At 41.7% G+C, this 16,439-nt stretch overlaps 1 protein-coding gene across 2 annotated transcripts in view; it reads left to right on the top strand.

Moving 5' to 3' along the window:
- Window positions 1-16,439, top strand: part of GPC6 (glypican 6) — a 1,204,563-nt gene that overhangs the window by 1,174,507 nt on the left and 13,617 nt on the right. For both annotated transcript variants that reach the window (XM_055244176.2, XM_063618993.1), the window contains one exon: window positions 2,276-2,412. In XM_055244176.2, coding sequence (XP_055100151.2) covers window positions 2,276-2,412 — 137 coding nt within the window. The remainder of the gene's footprint in view (window positions 1-2,275; window positions 2,413-16,439) is intronic.

Raw genomic sequence — 16,439 nt, 5'->3', positions numbered from 1 at the left:
TATAAATTTGGGGCTGCCTAAGTGATGTGTCCATCTTGGGACATCACATCAGGAGGAACAAGTGACCAATCTGTCCCCTTGCTTGATCACTTGGTGAAGGTGGCAGCCCGCCAAGTTTCCACACTGTAAAATTACTAGTTTTCCTTTTGTAATTAATAAGTAATCTGTGTTACTAGGTACTTTGAGATTCTGTAAATATCCCATTCCCCATCAAATGTTGATTCAACGTTTTTTTACATCTGTATTCGTTTGCTAAGGCCGTCGTAACAAAGTACCACAAACTGAGTTGCTTAAAACAACAGACATTTACTATCCCATAGTTCTGGAGCTGGAAGTCTGAAATCCAGGTGTTGGCAGGGTTGGTTCCTTCTGAGGGCTAGGCGGAAAGGATCTGTTCTAGACCTCTCTCCTTGGCTTGTAAATGGGCATCTTCTTCCTGTGTCTCTTCATATTTTCTTTCCTCTGTGAATGTCTCTGTGCTCAAATTTCCCCTTTTTATAAGCACACATCATATTGAGTGAGGGCCCACCCATGTGACTTCACTTTAACTTCTTTAGCTCTGTCATGACCCTATCTCAAAATAAAGTCACATTCTGAGGTACCAACGGTTAGGAATTTAACATGTTAAGGGGAGGAAAAGAATTCAATTCATAATAGATGCATTCCAGCCATCTCTGGACTTTCCCAATGTTCATTATGAAGCCAAAATGAAATTAAATTCCTCTCCCTACCCTTTCTGCAAGTGAAAAGTCAGTGTTCAGCCTGAAGACACTTAAGATGCTGGTGCTAAGCTTTTCCTGGCCATCCATCCACAGGGCTGTGAATTTTACACTTACCCATATTTAGAATGACTTCTCTTTCAGTTCTAGAGATTTTTAAGAGGGTTTGGTTTATTGCTTACCACCCATGTGTGTGCTCTAAGGGCCTGTCATTTGCACTAGAGCAGAAGTACCAGCAGCTGAATTAGTGGCAATATTTATTTTTTGCAGAAACAAGCAGTCCATTCGGAAAAGTATTTATCTCTCGGTGCATTTGTTTTGGTACAGTTGTGTGATATGCAAGCAAATGAATTCTAGAGACTATACTTGGGGTGTTCACAATAGGGACTCTCAGCAGGAGAGGGACCCGAAGCCAGGCGTGATGCTTCATAAGTTTTTAATTCAAAGGATTGAAGGACAGAAAAGATGGAAAACAAAAAGCCAATTACCTGAGAGCTCTCATCTAGAGGAGGACTGAGGGAGAGGAAAGGAGGCTTTCCCGGGCAATAAACCCTGCAGTGCGGTGTCTCTCTCTTAAAACTGTTAAAGAGCCATGCCATTACTGGGTATATACCCAAAGGACTATAAATCATGCTGCTATAAAGACACATGCACACATATGTTTATTGTGGCACTATTCACAATAGCAAAGACTTGGAACCAACCCAAATGTCCAACAATGATAGACTGGATTAAGAAAATGTGGCACATATACACCATGGAATACTATGCAGCCATAAAAAATAATGAGTTCATGGGCCGGGCGCGGTGGCTCACGCTTGTAATCCCAGCACTTTGGGAGGCCGAGGCGGGCGGATCACGAGGTCAGCAGATCGAGACCACGGTGAAACCCCGTCTCTACTAAAAATACAAAAAATTAGCCGGGCGTGGTGGCGGGCGCCTCTAGTCCCAGCTACTCAAGAGAGGCTGAGGCAGGAGAATGGCGTGAACCCAGGAGGCGGAGCTTGCAGTGAGCCGAGATCGCGCCACTGCACTCCAGCCTGGGCGACAGAGCGAGACTCCGTCTCAAAAAAAAATAATAATAATAATAATAATAATAATAATGAGTTCATGTCCTTTGTAGGGACATGGATGAAACTAGAAACCATCATTCTCAGTGAACTATCGCAAGGACAAAAAACCAAACACCGCATGTTCTCACTCATAGGTGGGAATTGAACAATGAGAACTCATAGAAACAGGAAGGGGAACATCACACTCCGGGGACTGTTGTGGGCTGGGGGGAGGGGGGAGGGACAGCATTAGGAGATATACCTAATGCTAAATGACGAGTTAATGGGTGCAGCAAACCAACATGGCACATGGATACATATGTTACAAACCTGCACATTGTGCACATGTACCCTAAAACCTAAAGAATAATAAAATAAAATTAAAAAAAAAAGTTTCTGCTGGTCATATCACAGGTTCTATAACCTTCGCCTGCATATGTCCTTGTGTAGAAATGGGCAAAGCCTGAGCAGAATACTCACTTGCTTCCTTGGTTTCTTGATCAGGTCACAGACATAAAAGAGAAATTGAAGCTCTCTAAAAAGGTCTGGTCGGCATTACCCTACACCATCTGCAAGGACGAGAGCGTGACAGCGGGCACGTCCAACGAGGAGGAATGTTGGAACGGGCACAGCAAAGCCAGGTGAGGGTGACTCAATGTGTGCATGGATGGGGGCACAGCACACCCAGCCTTGGAAGACTCCCCTGGCACAACTCTGCAGACCTGTTTATGCAAAAAGCAACAGAGGATGGAGGGACAAGTCATCACTTAGCAACAGCTGTTAAGAGTGACAGGTCTGATGGGCACCTGGGAGCACTTACACTCAAGGTGCCATTAAGCGTGGAATCCTTGTTCAGAACGCCTTGCCTCTGGATGAGGACAGAGGAATGGTGGCAGATGCCAGGTTTCAGATACCCTGAGATCACAAAGAGCCCTTTTATGTTCACTTAATGGCTTTTAAGATACTGAAGCTATTTTTATCCATAGTTAAATTTCCAGGGCTCTTTTTTTCATCACAAGTTAAATAGGAAACGAAAATTCAACTGTTTTTTTCACCCTTGTTGGAAAAAAAATTGAAGTGTTCGTTGGTAAGGTAACAGAAAATGTCTGAGGACACTGAGAAACGGTTCTAATAGGTGACACTTTGGGAAGTTCCATGGGAACCTCCTGACAAGCGACAGCAGTTTTCATCATTCTGCTGTGCTGACCAGTGCTGTGGGGACTTGATATGGAATTTCTGAATTTGTTGATTCAGCCCAGAAATGGGCTTGGCCTGGATTTTCATAGGGTGAAGAGGCTGGTTGGGAGGACTGGTTGGGAGTTGGCAGGCAGGGCAGGACACGAGGACAGGAATCTGCCAAAGCCCTCAGCAATGGGGTTGCAGGTGGGTAAAGCGGCTGGGAAATTGGACTCAAGGAATCTTTGAGGACTGACCAGTGGGTGGAGATGCTAAGAGGGGAGTCTGTTCTGGGGCTTTATTGAGCAGTTTCAAGCATATGAAGCAGCTGTGATCAAAAGGAAACAAGAAGGTGTGTGGTTGGCCAGGAGCGGTAGCTCACCCCTGTAATCCCAATGCTTTGGGAGGCCAAGGTGGGAAGTTAGCTTGAGCCCAAGAGTTTGAGTTTGAAACCAGCCTGAGCAACATTGTGAAACCGTGTCTCTACAAAAAATAAATATAAATCTTTGGCTACTAATATAAAGTGCATGGCTATTAAGTTGAGAAGAAACTGCAGAAGTTAAGCAGGAGGTGCAAGGGTGGTGCACATTAGGTGTTATTTCCTACGCTGCTGAGTTGCATTTTTTAGCATCTATTGCTGTATTAGTCCATCCTCATACTGCTGTAAAGAACTTCCTTGAGACTGGGTAATTTATAAAGGAAAGAGGCTTGGTTGACCCACAGTTCCCTATAGCTGGAGAGGCCTCAGGAAACTTACAATCATGGCAGAAGACAAAGGGGAAGCAGGCACCTTCCTCACAAGGTGGCAGGAGAGAGAAGCGCAAGTAAAGGGAGAAGAGCTCCTTATAAAAGCACCACATCTCACGAGAACTCACTCTCATGAGAACAGCATGGGGGAAACCACCCCCATGATCCAAGGTCCTGTTCTCAACACATAGGGATTATGGGGATTACAATTCAACATGGGAATTGGTGGGGACACAGAGCCAAACCATACCAATTGCTAATGATATTATTAACCACACCAGGAAGAGTTTAGCAAGGTGAAAGCAAAATACCTACACAAAGAGCTCTAACCATCTCAAAATGCTCAAAATATCAATATCAAATCATAGATCATGAGAAGGAAATTAGTTATGATATTAACAACATGCCACTAAAAAATACTTAGCATTTTACCAGTGTCTGGCTTATTTAGCTAGCAGACCTTTGGCCAGAAAATTCAGCTATGAATTAACAGCTTCTAGTGTGTATTTTTCTGATGACTGTACAGAAAGACACTGTGAAGAATGGCCAGATGGCCTAATGAATAAAATGCTTGGTTTTTTGAGCTTCTCTGTTTCCCATCTGTGTTTACCTTTAAGCCTTGGCTGACATAAAGCCTGGGTTTTGAACTGCTATTCCCACAGATCGTCACAAAGGTTGCTGATATTAGTCCATATGCAATTTCTTATGAAAGGAAATATTTTAAAAAAAAGGCCATGGGTAAAGTTAGGGGAAGAGACTAAACACTACCAAGAATATGAATGGGAAAGATAAAGACCACTGAAGTTAGAGCTGGAGGAGATCAGGATGGTTCAGACAAGTTCCTCATTGTGCAGATGAAGAATTCAGGGTAAACAATTAGTCCACTGTTACCCAATTAACAAGGGTGAAAGCTGGGAATCTCCCAAATCCTAGCCCAGTATTTTTTTATGGCAATACCCTACCTCTTAAACAAACAACAGCTAAATACTGTCCTCCCCAAGTTAGAACAAATGAGACAGATCCTAAGCTCTATAAAAGCTTGAGTGGTTCTACAGCATTCATTGAGTCAGTCCACCAGTCCATCAGCAATATGATTAAGTACTCCCTGTGTCCCAGGCTCTGTGCAAGTCCCTGTAGATTAAGTGATATAAGATGGCAATGGGAGGCCAAGGCAGGCAGATCACCTGAGGTCAGGAGTTCCAGACCAGCCTAGCCAACATAGTGAAACCCCATCTCTACCAAAAATACAAAAATTAGCTGGGTGTGGTGGCACATGCTTGTAGTCCCAGCTACTCAGGAAGCTAAGGCAGGAGAATTGCTTGAACCCAGGAGGAGGAGGTTGCAGTGAGCTCAGATCATACCATTGCACTCCAGCCTGGGTGACAGAGTGAGACTCCATCTCAAAAAAAAAAAAAAAAATGGCAATGGGACATGAAAAGGTACAGTGACTGGGGTGAGCCCAGTGAACCTGGGAACATCAGTACCCTACTGCTAGACTGCAGGTTTAGGAACGGACCGCACTGGTAGGGAAACACCTGGATCAGTCCTCAGGAACAAGATTTAAATTTCATCCTGAGATCAACGGGAAGCCATTGGAAGATTTTATGCAGGTAGGAAAATGATCCAGTTTAATGCAATGAAATCACTTGTAGGAATAGTCCAGAATTTAGTCCAATAAAGCATATCTTTTATTACGCATAAGTATATTATTAAAAGATGAAGCTGTCAAATATTTGTGATTCAAATTATGTACCCATTGAACAATTACAATTACATGGTTTCCTTTAGTTTTTTTTAATTATTGCACTAGCAGAGAATCCTAATATATTTTTATATTCTAGCATAGTAAATGGATCACCAATAAAGACTTGCTGAATTAAATGTAATTGAAGCTTTCTTCTTATTCAAATATTAATTCATCTAGAAAAACATCAGAGAAATTTTTCACTTAAAGAAATTTACTATTTTATAAGTGTAAGAATCCATTTATAATGCAAATAACATTTTTTCACATTTTTTAATTATGAGTTTTAAGATGACAGGAATTTTTAATTATTTAGGAATGGTTGTTAAAAAAAGAAAAGAAAAAGAAAAGTTACTCTTATCACCTATGTGAAATAAAATAACTAGAAACTTTATCTGTAGAAAATCTGGCGCGATGCAATGACCCACACCTGTAATCCCAGCACTTTGAGAAGCTGAGGCAGGAGGATCACTTGAGCTCAAGAGTTTAAGACTAGCCTGGGCAGCCTGTAATCCCAGCACTTTGGGAGGCCGAGGAGGGCGGATCACGAGGTCAGCAGATCGAGACCATCCTGGCTAACATGGTGAAACCCCGTCTTTACTAAAAAATACAAAAAATTAGCCGGGCATAGTGGCGGGCGCCTGTAGTCCCAGCTACACGGGAGGCTGAGGCAGGAGAATGGCGTGAGCCCGGGAGGCGGAGCTTGCAGTAAGCCGAGATCAGGCCACTGCACTCCAGCCTGGGCGAGAGAGCGAGACTCTGTCTCAAAAAAAAAAAAATGAGAAAAGAAAGACAGACTAGCCTGGGCAACACAGTGAGACACTGTCTCTACAAAAAATAATAAAGTAGCTGGGCATGGTGGCAGGCGCCTATAATCTTAGCTACTCAGGAGGCTGAGGCAGGAAGATCACTTGATCCCAGGAATTCTGAGGTTGCAGTAAGCTATTATTGTGCCACTATACTACAGTCTGAGCAACAGAGTGAGATTCTATCTCTAAAAAATAAAAATAAAAAAAGAATAATATTTTTAAAAAGTCCTTCAAGTATTAATAGATATGAAACAGAGATGCTTATTAGAACTGATAGAGATCGTCATGCCTGAAGTTTATAAACTCAAGCCTGTGTGATAGGTCTCCAATAAACCAGACATTTATTCCTCTCTTTCTGTTTTATCCATCAGACTCCTTCGGCCACATTTTTCTGTTTGTATCCGTTCCTGCAGCCTTTTGTCCTAAGTGGTGTTTGATCAGGCTTGTCTTCCATCACCCTTATTTTTCCTGATTACTTTCTGAATCTTGCTCCTACCATACTTCTGAATCTAGCTCTCTACCATACTTCCTTGATTGAGAAACATATCTATTTCAAATGTTAACGTTTCTGACATCAAAATGACTCTTAACAGTAGATATGTCCATTTACTCCAGTGATTATCTTATTTTTTAAAAAGCTGTTATTAAGTAATGGCAGCAGTTGAAATTGATGACGACTTCAAATAGAACAGGATACACAGTGATATGGCTGCTGTGGCAGTCTGCAGGGTGCAATCTGCAGTGTTGAGACTGTGGTTAAGGGTGTGTAAGCAGTGGCTCCCCTAAGGTTTGAACCACTTTCATCCCCCTGCTCCTCCCCCAAGTCACTCCACCCTCGCCCACCTCTGACAGATCTCACTCTGCCTCTGTAGCTAAACAGGTCTGGAACAGGAGTGGGGGTAAGAGGAGACTCTGCCCTTTGATGGGAGGAAATTGCAAGTGTGCCCAATCACAGTGACCCTATCAGCATTTAAATCTTCATTCTGAAAACAAGAATGGGTTAAACAAAGTGGTTAAGGGAATGTCTTCCCTGCTTCCTCTTTCCTTGCCAACCTCCTGGGACAATGTGAAGATCAATGAGATAATCTCAATAAAAATAGTTTGTAATCCTAAAACAGTGCTCCTCAAACAGGCTAAACTCTTGGAGATCTTATTAAAATGCAGATTCTGATTCAGTAAGTGCTGTGGATTGAATGTTTGTGTCCCCCAAAAATTCATAACTGAAATCCTCACCCCTTGTGCAATCATCTTTGGAGGTGGGGCCTTTGGGAGATAATTAGGTTTTGAGGGTGGAGCCCTCATTAATGGGATTACTACCCTTGTAAGAGGAGACATAAGAGAGTTTCTCTCTCTCTCTCTTTCTGCCATATGAGGACACGACAAGAAGGCAGCCATCAGCAAACCAGGAAGAGAGCCCTCATCAGACACAGGATATGCCAGCACCTTGGTCTTGGACACCATGGTCCCAAGAATTGTGAGAAATAAATGTGCATTGTTTAAACTGCCCAGTCTGTGGGATTTTTGTCATAGAAGCCCAAGCTAAGACAGTAAGTCTAGGGTAGAACCTGAGTGAGATTCAGCATTTCTAACAAGCTTTTAGGTGATGCAGTTATTGCTGATCCAGGGACCACTTGGAGTAGCAAGGCTTGAAGGTAGGATTGCCAGATCTAGCACATAAAGATAATAGACAACAAATGGAACACACTTATACTAAAAAAGGGATTCATTGTTCACCTGAAATTCACATTTAATTGGCAACCATGTGTTTTATCTGGTGTTTTAAATGTCCCTATTAACATGTAAGATATTACCTTTTTCAGTCCACACACAAGCCTGAGGGAGCATGTTGCAATTTTGGGCGTTTTTTCCTTCACTGATACCCTTGATGTTTCCTTTAATGGGGCTTTTCTTATATTAAAAATAACAACAGCAATATGAGCTAGGAGTTCACATGGTTCAATTGTAACATCACCCACTAATGATACACAGGTTATGGACAAGGTTGAAGTCTTCTCAACAATGAATTGCATAGGCTTCACATGTGCATCAGGAGAGAATTTTAAGTTAGAAATGTAGCACAGCCTTCACAATGCAGAATGTCATCCACACAAACCTCTGGTCTTTAATAGTGCCATTCTGATGCATGGCAAGGATGAATACTTTGCATCCTTGGTCAGCATTTGATTCAATTAGTGTCTTAGCTCAAAAAATACCACAGATATAATAGACTAAACAACAGAAATTAATTTCTCATAGTTCTAGAGGCTGGGAAGTCCAAGATCAGGGTGCCAGCAGATTGGGTTCTCTTCCTGGCTTATAGACAATGGCCTCCTTACTGTACCCTTAGAGAGACAGAGAGTCCTGGTTCCTTTCTCTTATAAGGGAACTAGTATGAGAAATCATCTACCCTCATGATCTCATTCAACCCTAATTACCTCCCAAAGGCCCTACCTCCAAGTACCATCACACTGAGGATTAGGGCTTCAACATGTGAATTTTGGTGGCACACAGACATTGTGTTCAGAATCACATCCTACTTATCAGAAGAGCTAATAAAGGATTTTTCTTAGAGTTCATGGCAGTGTCTGTCACTTGAGAAAGACAGCCTAGTCATCTTCAGTGACCAGCAGGAAAGTGAGTTTGCAAGTGTAATTTCTACTCCTTCCATTTTTCACTTACCTAAGCAACTTCTCAGGGGTAAATGTGAGAAGACACAGCCACATTCTGACTCCACTCAGACAAATAGGAACTGAAAGGAAGCTAGTAAGTTACAGAGAAAAATCGATAATAATCTAGAAGGCCAAACGGAAAAAAATTAAAGACTCATGGTGCAGGTTACAAATCTAGGCCTCCCAAAGTTCCTGGGGTGAACTGAGAGACCCTAGGAGGACATTTGCAGTCATCAGTCATCCCTGAGAAGGGCGTTCTGGGCAGTCGGTGGCCGGAATGAGCTGTCTGTACAGAAGCTAGAAAAGAATGATTAGATAGGAGGCAGGAAAGCATAGGCTTGGAAGGAAATAAAGCTTTTATATGGTTAGCATATACAGGTTAGAACTTTGTCAGGCAGCAGCAAAAGAAAAAATAAGGCCCTAATGGTGTTCAAATAGGCCCTTACCTTTTTGCTCATAAAGATGCAGATTCTTGTTTTTTTAGAACATAGCCATATTAAACTGCCTCACCTCTAACTTCTTGTAGCATTGTTTTCTCTTCACGCAGACCCTTTTTCCAAACCCAGAAGGATTAAAAAGAAAAAGAGTATGAGACAATGAGACAGGGCAGGACAAATGAAAGCCGGTCTGAGAGCCAAGTCCCACCGGCACACGTGTTATCTGATAGGACATAAATTATTTCAGAGCCTTCAGAGGTCTTGAGTCAGTCATTTCCAGACTCCTCCCTCTCCCCCATAAAACTGACGAAACAGCTTTCCGATGTTGCTCCTTGTAAGGCAGTGTTGAGCTTTCACTGTGTCCTTTCTTTAAAATGCTTTCTGGGAGGAGGCTATCAAGGAGCTGGCTGAGGGACAAAATTAATTGGACCCGTTGGAAACATGGCTTTTGCAGGGAGCCCCTGCTGTTTTTCAAGGCACCTGATCCTGACAGAAATATTGTGTCCCCAAGGAAATCCTTCCCGAGGCCAGGAGGTAAATACAGTAAATTGTAAGAAATAGGAAAAGTAGAAAAATCTAGAAAATAGATCCGTCACTCTCACCACAGAGTGCGGATTGACTAACCAATGAAAACAGCAAGTCATGACTGGGTAAGTCTAAACAGATGGAAGGAGATGGAATGATGCATGATGATGGCAAATCTGTCAAAGATAGTGACTTGGCGGTCTTCAGGATAATATTGTTTTAACCTAATTGTGGGGTGTGCCCCAAAGCACTCTAGCTGCATTTTAAAGAACTGTAAAATATCCAATATATACCAAGTCAAACACCTTGGAAAGGTGGGTGTATTCATCCATTCTCACACTGCTATAAAGAAATAACTGAGAGCGGGTAATTTATAAAGAAAAGAGGTTTAATTGGCTCACAGTTCCACAGGCTGTATAGGAAGCATGGCTGGGGAGGCCTCAGGAAACTTACAACCATGGTGGAAGGCGAAGGGAAAGCAGGCATGTCTTACGCAGCTGGAGCAGGAGGAAGAGAGGGAAGGGGGTGGTGCCACACACTTTTAAGCAACCAGCCCTCGAGAGAACTCTATCATGAGAACAAAACCAAAGGGGAAACCCACCCCCGTGATCCAATCACCTCCCACCATCACCCATCTCCAACATTGAAGATTAAAATTTGACATGAGATTTGAACACAAATCCAAACCATATCAGTGAGAATTCTGTCTTAGGAAAGAACTGGCCACTGTCAAGCCAGGTGTTCTAAAATGCCCACTTCCCTTCTTCAGACACACTTGAAGAGAGAGGACCCCATAAAGTCTTCCTGACTGTCCTGGCAGGGAGGAAGCTGTGTGAACCTCTTGCAAATGGAAAAAAAAAAAAAAAGTTAGGCAGAGCTGACTGCAAATAGGAAGAAGGGAGCATGTTGCTTGTTCACAACACGGCATTCCTGAAAAACTGGCTCATGAGTCTTTTTTCCTTTCTGGTCTGTAGTTTGCTAACTGCAGGTCTACTAAGAAAGAATGGGTTTGGGGAGTTCCTGCCAATGAATTCAGAGGCCAAGTCAAAGAATTTTGCTCCTGCTTACTGCTGCAGTCAATGAGCTATGTGTTCTCCAAAAGCATCCCCAAACCATTTCCTGCCTCACATTCTCCAACTGGAAAAGAGCCACAGCAAATTCTTTTTCTGAACATGAATTCAGGCTTTAAAATTTCAGATTCTGCTACTGTCAGCCACTCATAAGAAATTAGTTTGGCAATTTGGGGAGCCAGGTTAACAACTTAATTTTCATAAGAGTACATTGAAATTGCATGGTAAATAATTATATAAGGTAGCTAAATGACTTGTCCATGGTCACACTGCTGGGTCCCAGAGAGATCACAGGTGACCCAGTCATACATAGCCCTTATGTGCCTGACCATATTTTGACGTCAGATCTCATGAAGTCCCTAGTGCCTCAGACAACCCTAGCTTAACGGTCTTCAAGAATTTATAAATACACTTAAAGCAGAAGGTCACAGTTTGCGTTGAATAATCCAAATTTCCATCCAAGAAAAATGGAAAGGGAAAAAAAGTAATTCTTATCAAGAACTTTAGTAAAGTTATAACTAAAACTTAAATTTTTAACATTGTGGTTAAATATACCAAACATAAAAACATATGCCATTGTACAATGAATAGTTTTGTGGCATTAAGTACAGTCACATGGTTGTGCAACCATCACCACCATCCATCCACAGAACTTTTTTATCTTCCTAAACTGAAACTCTTTACCCATTAAACATAAATTCCCCTCTCCTCTACCCCCAGGCCCTGCTGACCACCATTCTATTTTCAGTCTCTTTGAATTTGCCTATTTTAGGTACCTCATATAAGTGGAATCATAAAATATTTGTCCTTTTGTGACTGTCTTATTTCTTACTATGATGCCCTCAAGGTTCATCTATGTGGTATCACATGTCAGAATTTTCTTCCTTTTTAAGGCTGAATTATATTTCCACTGTATGTGTATACCACATTTTATTTCTCCATTAATCCATAAATGGACACCTTTCACCTTTTGGTTATTATGAATAATGGTACTGTGAGCAGAGGTGTACAAATATCTGCTCAAGTCCTTGCCTTTCATTCTTTGGGATATCCCAAAAATATCTGTATACTTCTCTTCACAGTACCATTACTCATATATATAATAATGAGATTTGAAAGCCAATAAGTCTGAGAAATAAGGCACTAGCAAGGAAGGTTGGCCTGGTGGTGCTTAGTAGGGGTATCATGAATCCAAGTAGCAGCTGTAATAATAATATACGTATTATTCATATATATAATAATGGTACTATGAACATTGGTTCTTGGTACTTTGGGTGTATATATACGCAATTGCTGGATCATATGGTAATTCTATTTTTAATTTTTTTTTTTTTTTTTTTTTTGAGACGGAGTTTAGCTCTTGTTGCCCAGGCTGGAGTGCAATGGCCACGATCTCGGCTCACTGCAACCTCCGCCTCCCAGGTTCAAGTGATTCTCCTGTCTCAGCCTCCCGAGTAGCTGGAATTACAGGCATGCGCCACCACGCCTGGCTAATTTTGTATTTTTAGTAGAGACAGGGTTTCTCCATGTTGGTCAGGCTGGTTTCGAACTTGACCTCAGGTGATCCACCCTCCTCAGCCTCCCAAAGTGCCGGGATTATAGGCATGAGCCACCACACCTGGCCCTGCTTTTAATTTTTTGAGGAATTGCCATACAGTTTTCTGCAGCAACTACACCGTTTCACATTCCCAAGAGAAGTGCACAGGGTTCCAATCTCTCCACACCTTTACCAACACTTGTTATTTTTTGTTTATTTTAAATTATAGCCATCCTAATATGTGGGAATTTTAAAACTTAGATTTTTAAGAAATCTTCTGGAAGAGGTTGCTGATACCATAGGCTTGCAGTCCCTTATTTGAGACCCTTGAAACCACATGTGTTTCAGAATCCACAACTTTTTAGATTTCGGAAAATGACCACAGTGAATATGCTATATATGACATCGTACTTCCAGTGGGTTCTGGGGTTGCAATCCACAATCAAACATATTAGTATTTCTGCAGCAAAATGTATTAAAATTCACACTGAGTGAGATAAATGAGGACTATAATTAACCTTGTTTCAGACGCGATGAAGTTTTGCTAACAAGAAGATTGAAGAAAAAAATGGGGGGTCTTGAATTTTGGCACTGCATGTAGGGATTTATATCTACTTAGTTGAGTAAAAGTCTTAAGCCTGCTTAACGTGAATGAATAGGTAGCTTAGAATTTGAAATTTCTATAGAGATGTGTATTGAATGGAGCTCATTTGTGGCAACAAACAGTACTGAAATTGCTTTCAGTTTACCCTTCTCACTGTGCCTTGAGGCAGTAGCAGTCAGGGGAAGAATCGTGCACCTAAGAAGAAGCCCAGGCCGGCACCCAAGCTCCCCATTTCTCCCCATTCCTGCCTTTTCTCCTACTTGGATTCATGACACCCCCACTAAGCACCATCGGGCTAAACTTCCTTGCTAGTGCCTCGCTTCTCAGACCTACTGGCTTTCAAATTTCATTAAATCTTGAGAGTCATGTGACCTATTCCCCCAATATGCAGTGCCTTACATCAAAACAGCTACCAGCATTAACATGATGATGAGAAATAGTAAACACATTCACATATCAACAGGGTCTTTCTGGAAGCATTGGTTTAACTGTCAGGAGTGATGCTGAATATTGAGAATAGTGGGAGCTGTGGTTGGCTGCTGGGAAACTTCTGTGGGGATGGTCGTGTTTAATATCTCTCAGATGACAAGAACTGTCAACTCTACCCACTGGGCTGGACGTATCAGCCCTCTCATCCCCCAAATTCTATAGGACTCTTCCACCCTGATCAGTTCTAATGTTTGGATGTAGTCAAGGACACTCACATTTACAATATGCAGTTAGACGCAAAGAAAAATAATTCTGTAAAACTGCCAAAGATTTAGTTCCTAGCCACGCTCTTGCAGAACAGAAGGCAACCAAAATGAGGAAGCTGTGCTTGGCTGTTCATGGATGCCACCCACTTGCCCAGGGCAAGCTGCACTGGCAAACCATGACGTCCCTGCTCAACTCTCCAGGTTATCCTCACTTCTGGCTTCTCCCAAGGCTGGATCCACCAGGTAAACTTGCATCCAGCCTTGGAACCTGGGCTCTCTGTGCCAAGATTCTCCTTCTATGTCTCCCAGGGATATGATGGTGCAAAAACAGGATGCTGTCATGTCAAAAAGCTGTGCAAAATCCAATAAAAGGAATAACATTGTGGGCTCAAAGAAATACCTATTCTTGCAGGACAGGAGTGTTACGTAAAGAAACCAAATGTGAGAGGCAAGAAATAAATGGGCTCATGAGGTCCTCATGCTGAGTGGGGCTTTCACAGACCCTTTCGGGGGGCCGCACAATGGACATCTATAGATTTAGATTCAGGACTTACCTCTGGAGTGACAAAATTACCATTTTTATTTTCAGCTATTTTAGGTTTCAGTTTTCACGGTGTCTCCAGTCACCTTTTGAATACACCAAAAGGAGAAAAGGCTCTTGAGGACACGGATGCACTGTTACTTGTTTTTATTGTAAGCAGCTGAGCATCAGTAGGCACAGTTAGAGACTGGGTTTACTTGGCAGTCTCTTATTGTTCCTGAATGTTCAGACTCCCAGGGGTAGCATTCCCATGTAAGCTATTGCAGTGAGCTTCTAATAAATGAGTCTCAGCTAACTATGCAGTGCACACAGCATCCGAAAGAAACAAAGCTCGCCTCTGACTCAGCATAGGTACAGCTGCAGGAGTCATTTCCCAAAATGTAGAGGAGCAACACCAGAATCAACCGTCACCTCTCAGCTCTGGTGTCAGCAAAAGATGGGCTGCACCTGCTATTGTTTATTCCAAGGTGTAATAATTAGGTAGAGCTCACCGAGCCTGGCTCATATAATTGCCTGTTGGTAATAGTCAATCCAATGTCATATTTTAGAAGTTACATCAGGAAAACAGTCTCAGGATCAAATGGGAATTTATTTGCATACCAGATATATTAAAAGGCAGGACAGAAGTTATGTTTTATGGCAAAAGAAAGAGGTATGAGTCCACGGCTTTTAAAAATTTCTATGAGGCCATTTTTTAGAGCAGTAAATACTTAGAGCTTCATGGAAAACAATTTACAATGCACTCTGTGTGTTTTATTATTCATTATTTAGTGAGCATTGTGAAGTCGATTTTGTTCAAGATATGGATGAAGACATGGAGCTTATTCTGGGACCTCTGATTTAAAATGAGTAAACCAATTCATACACAAACACATCAAGCATAGATTCAATACCTGAAAAATAGCTTAAATACCAAAGTTTCTCTGTGTAGTTCTTCTTTTAGAGGTTGATGGATAGAGCTTTTGGTTTCCAGAACTTGGAAAATCACTTGCAGGAAGGGAAGAATTTCAAGCATATGGATATTATACAAGAATATGTAAATAGGAATAATAAAATAGAGGAAAAGATGTTTTTTGAGCTTTCAAGCAACAACAGTAGAGCAAGTAAAAGAATAACAGTCAATAGCTTACCAACCAAAAAACAGTCCAGGACCAGATGGATTCACAGCCGAATTCTACCAGAGATACAAGGAGGAGCTGGTACCATTCCTTCTGAAACTTTTCCAATCAATAGAAAAAGAGGGAATCCTCCCTAACTCATTTTATGAGGCCAGCATCATCTTGATACCAAAGCCTGGCAGAGACACAACCAAAAAAATTTTAGACCAATAACCTTGATGAACATTGATGCAAAAATCCTCAATAAAATACTGGCAAACCGAATCCAGCAGCACAACAAAAAGCTTATCCACCATGATCAAGTGGGCTTCATCCCTGGGATGCAAGGCTGGTTCAACATATGCAAATCAATAAATGTAATCCAGTATATAAACAGAACCAAAGACAAAAACCACATGATTATCTCAATAGATGCAGAAAAGGCCTTTGACAAAATTCAACAACCCTTCATGCTAAAAACTCTCAATAAATTAGGTATTGATGGGACGTATCTCAAAATAATAAGAGCTATCTACGACAAACCCACAGCCAATATCATACTGAATGGGCAAAAACTGGAAGCATTCCCTTTGAAAACTGGCATAAGACAGGGATGCCCTCTCTCACCACTCCTATTCAACATAGTGTTGGAAGTTCTGGCCAGGGCAATTAGGCAGGAGAAGGAAATAAAGGGTATTCAATTAGGAAAAGAGGAAGTCAAATTGTCCCTGTTTGCAGATGACATGATTGTATATCTAGAAAACCCCATTGACTCAGCCCAAAATCTCCTTAAGCTGATAAGCAACTTCAGCAAAGTCTCAGGATACAAAATCAATGTACAAAAATCACAAGCATTCTTATATACCAATAACAGACAAACAGAGAGCCAAATCATGAGTGAACTCCCATTCACAATTGCTTCAAAGAGAATAAAATACCTAGGAATCCAACTTACAAGGGATGTGAAGAACCTCTTCAAGGATAACTACAAACCACTGCTCAGTGAAATAAAAGAGG

This window comes from Symphalangus syndactylus, chromosome 15, assembly GCF_028878055.3.
Source record: "Symphalangus syndactylus isolate Jambi chromosome 15, NHGRI_mSymSyn1-v2.1_pri, whole genome shotgun sequence".
NCBI lineage: Eukaryota > Metazoa > Chordata > Mammalia > Primates > Hylobatidae > Symphalangus > Symphalangus syndactylus.
Note: the sequence above shows the minus strand (reverse complement) of the source record. Positions and strands in the feature narration are given on the sequence as shown.